Below are 1,336 nucleotides of genomic sequence, written 5' to 3' on the forward strand. Positions count from 1 at the left end.
CGTGCAACAATTTGGAGAATAAGAAAGGTCTCAAGAGCTCTCTCTTCGTGATTTCAAGAACGCGAGGTACTCCAGAAAAAGGTTAGCTAGTGAACTTATTTGATTCACAATAAAACTTGTCCTTTCCTAAATTTGGTTGTTTGGTGAAGATTAAACTACTATATCTTGTCCTACGTATGTAAAGGTTTTGAAAGGAAATGTAAAATTATAAAACTGACAACCACATTTGCCCTAGGTTGCTAACAATACCTACATGATACATCCAATGTAAAACCTGACCCGTTTGATGCAATTGTTTCTTACTTTAATTGATGCTCTTCTTGATTTTTGAATGCTACATGGGTTGCATCATTCATGATGCAAAGGCATTTCATAAATTTTGTTTTAGACTCTTGTTTATGGATATATCAAAATCATTGTTGTGCACACCTTTTCTTCTTCTTGTTCTTCTCTTTCGAAGGATTCAGATGTTTTGTATATATTATAAGTCATTAAGAAAATATAAACTCTCTGATGAAGACAAAAAGCTTCGGATCGAGGGAGATATGATACAGTAGCTAGGTTCTGCTGGAAAACATATATTGATCATCAAGGCAAACTTCTTTTACTTCGATCAATTACAATTCAAACCAACCCCCAACCTAGCTAAATACTATTGACTAGGTCTCTCATTCCTAATTGGATTATGTTTATATTTCTAGTTAATTAGGTTGTATTAATTTTCATGCTCTAGCTTTGCTCTTATTTGATTCTCTCTATAAATACCTCCAACATGGAGGAAGAATAAATTGTACATCAAGAAGTTTATTGTGATAAACGGTTCCCTCATCAAATTTAACAGGTTGCAAATTAAGAGTAAGAGATGGCTCGTACAAAGCAAACTGCTCGCAAGTCAACCGGAGGGAAAGCTCCAAGGAAGAGTTTGGCCACCAAGATTGCTTATAAGTCTGCCCCAAGCACCGCTGGAGGTGTGAAGAAGCCACACAGATACCGCCCTGGTACTGTTGCTCTTCGTGAAATCCGCAAGTACCAGAAAAGTACTGATCTCCTGATCAGGAAGCTGCCATTCCAGAGGCTTGTTCGTGAAACTGCGCAGAACTACAAGAGTGATCTGCGTTTTAATAGCCATGCGGTGATGGCATTGCAGGAGGCTTCTGAGGCTTACCTTGTGGGGCTGTTTGAGGATACGAATCTCTGCGCTATCCATGCAAAGCGAGTAACCATCATGCCGAAAGATATGCAGCTGGCTCGGAGGATCAGGGGTGATCTGCATTAGTTTCTAGCTAGCTGTAAGCCTGTGAATGCATGGGATTGGAAGATGACCAGTGTTTCGTTT

At 39.2% G+C, this 1,336-nt stretch overlaps 1 protein-coding gene across 1 annotated transcript; it reads left to right on the forward strand.

Moving 5' to 3' along the window:
• Positions 1 to 1,336, forward strand: LOC112176298 (histone H3.3a). Its single transcript, XM_024314140.2, has 2 exons — positions 1 to 81; positions 842 to 1,336. The coding sequence occupies exon 2, from the start codon at positions 863 to 865 to the stop codon at positions 1,274 to 1,276; it is 414 nt and encodes a 137-aa protein (XP_024169908.1). The 5' UTR covers positions 1 to 81; positions 842 to 862; the 3' UTR covers positions 1,277 to 1,336.

This window comes from Rosa chinensis, chromosome 7 (assembly GCF_002994745.2).
Source record: "Rosa chinensis cultivar Old Blush chromosome 7, RchiOBHm-V2, whole genome shotgun sequence".
In the NCBI taxonomy this organism is placed as follows: Eukaryota; Viridiplantae; Streptophyta; class Magnoliopsida; order Rosales; family Rosaceae; genus Rosa; species Rosa chinensis.

What these genes read in the sequence shown, in the direction of transcription:
- LOC112176298 (XM_024314140.2), top strand. Translation starts at nt 863, where the DNA reads ATGGCTCGTACAAAGCAAACTGCTCGCAAGTCAACCGGAGGGAAAGCT.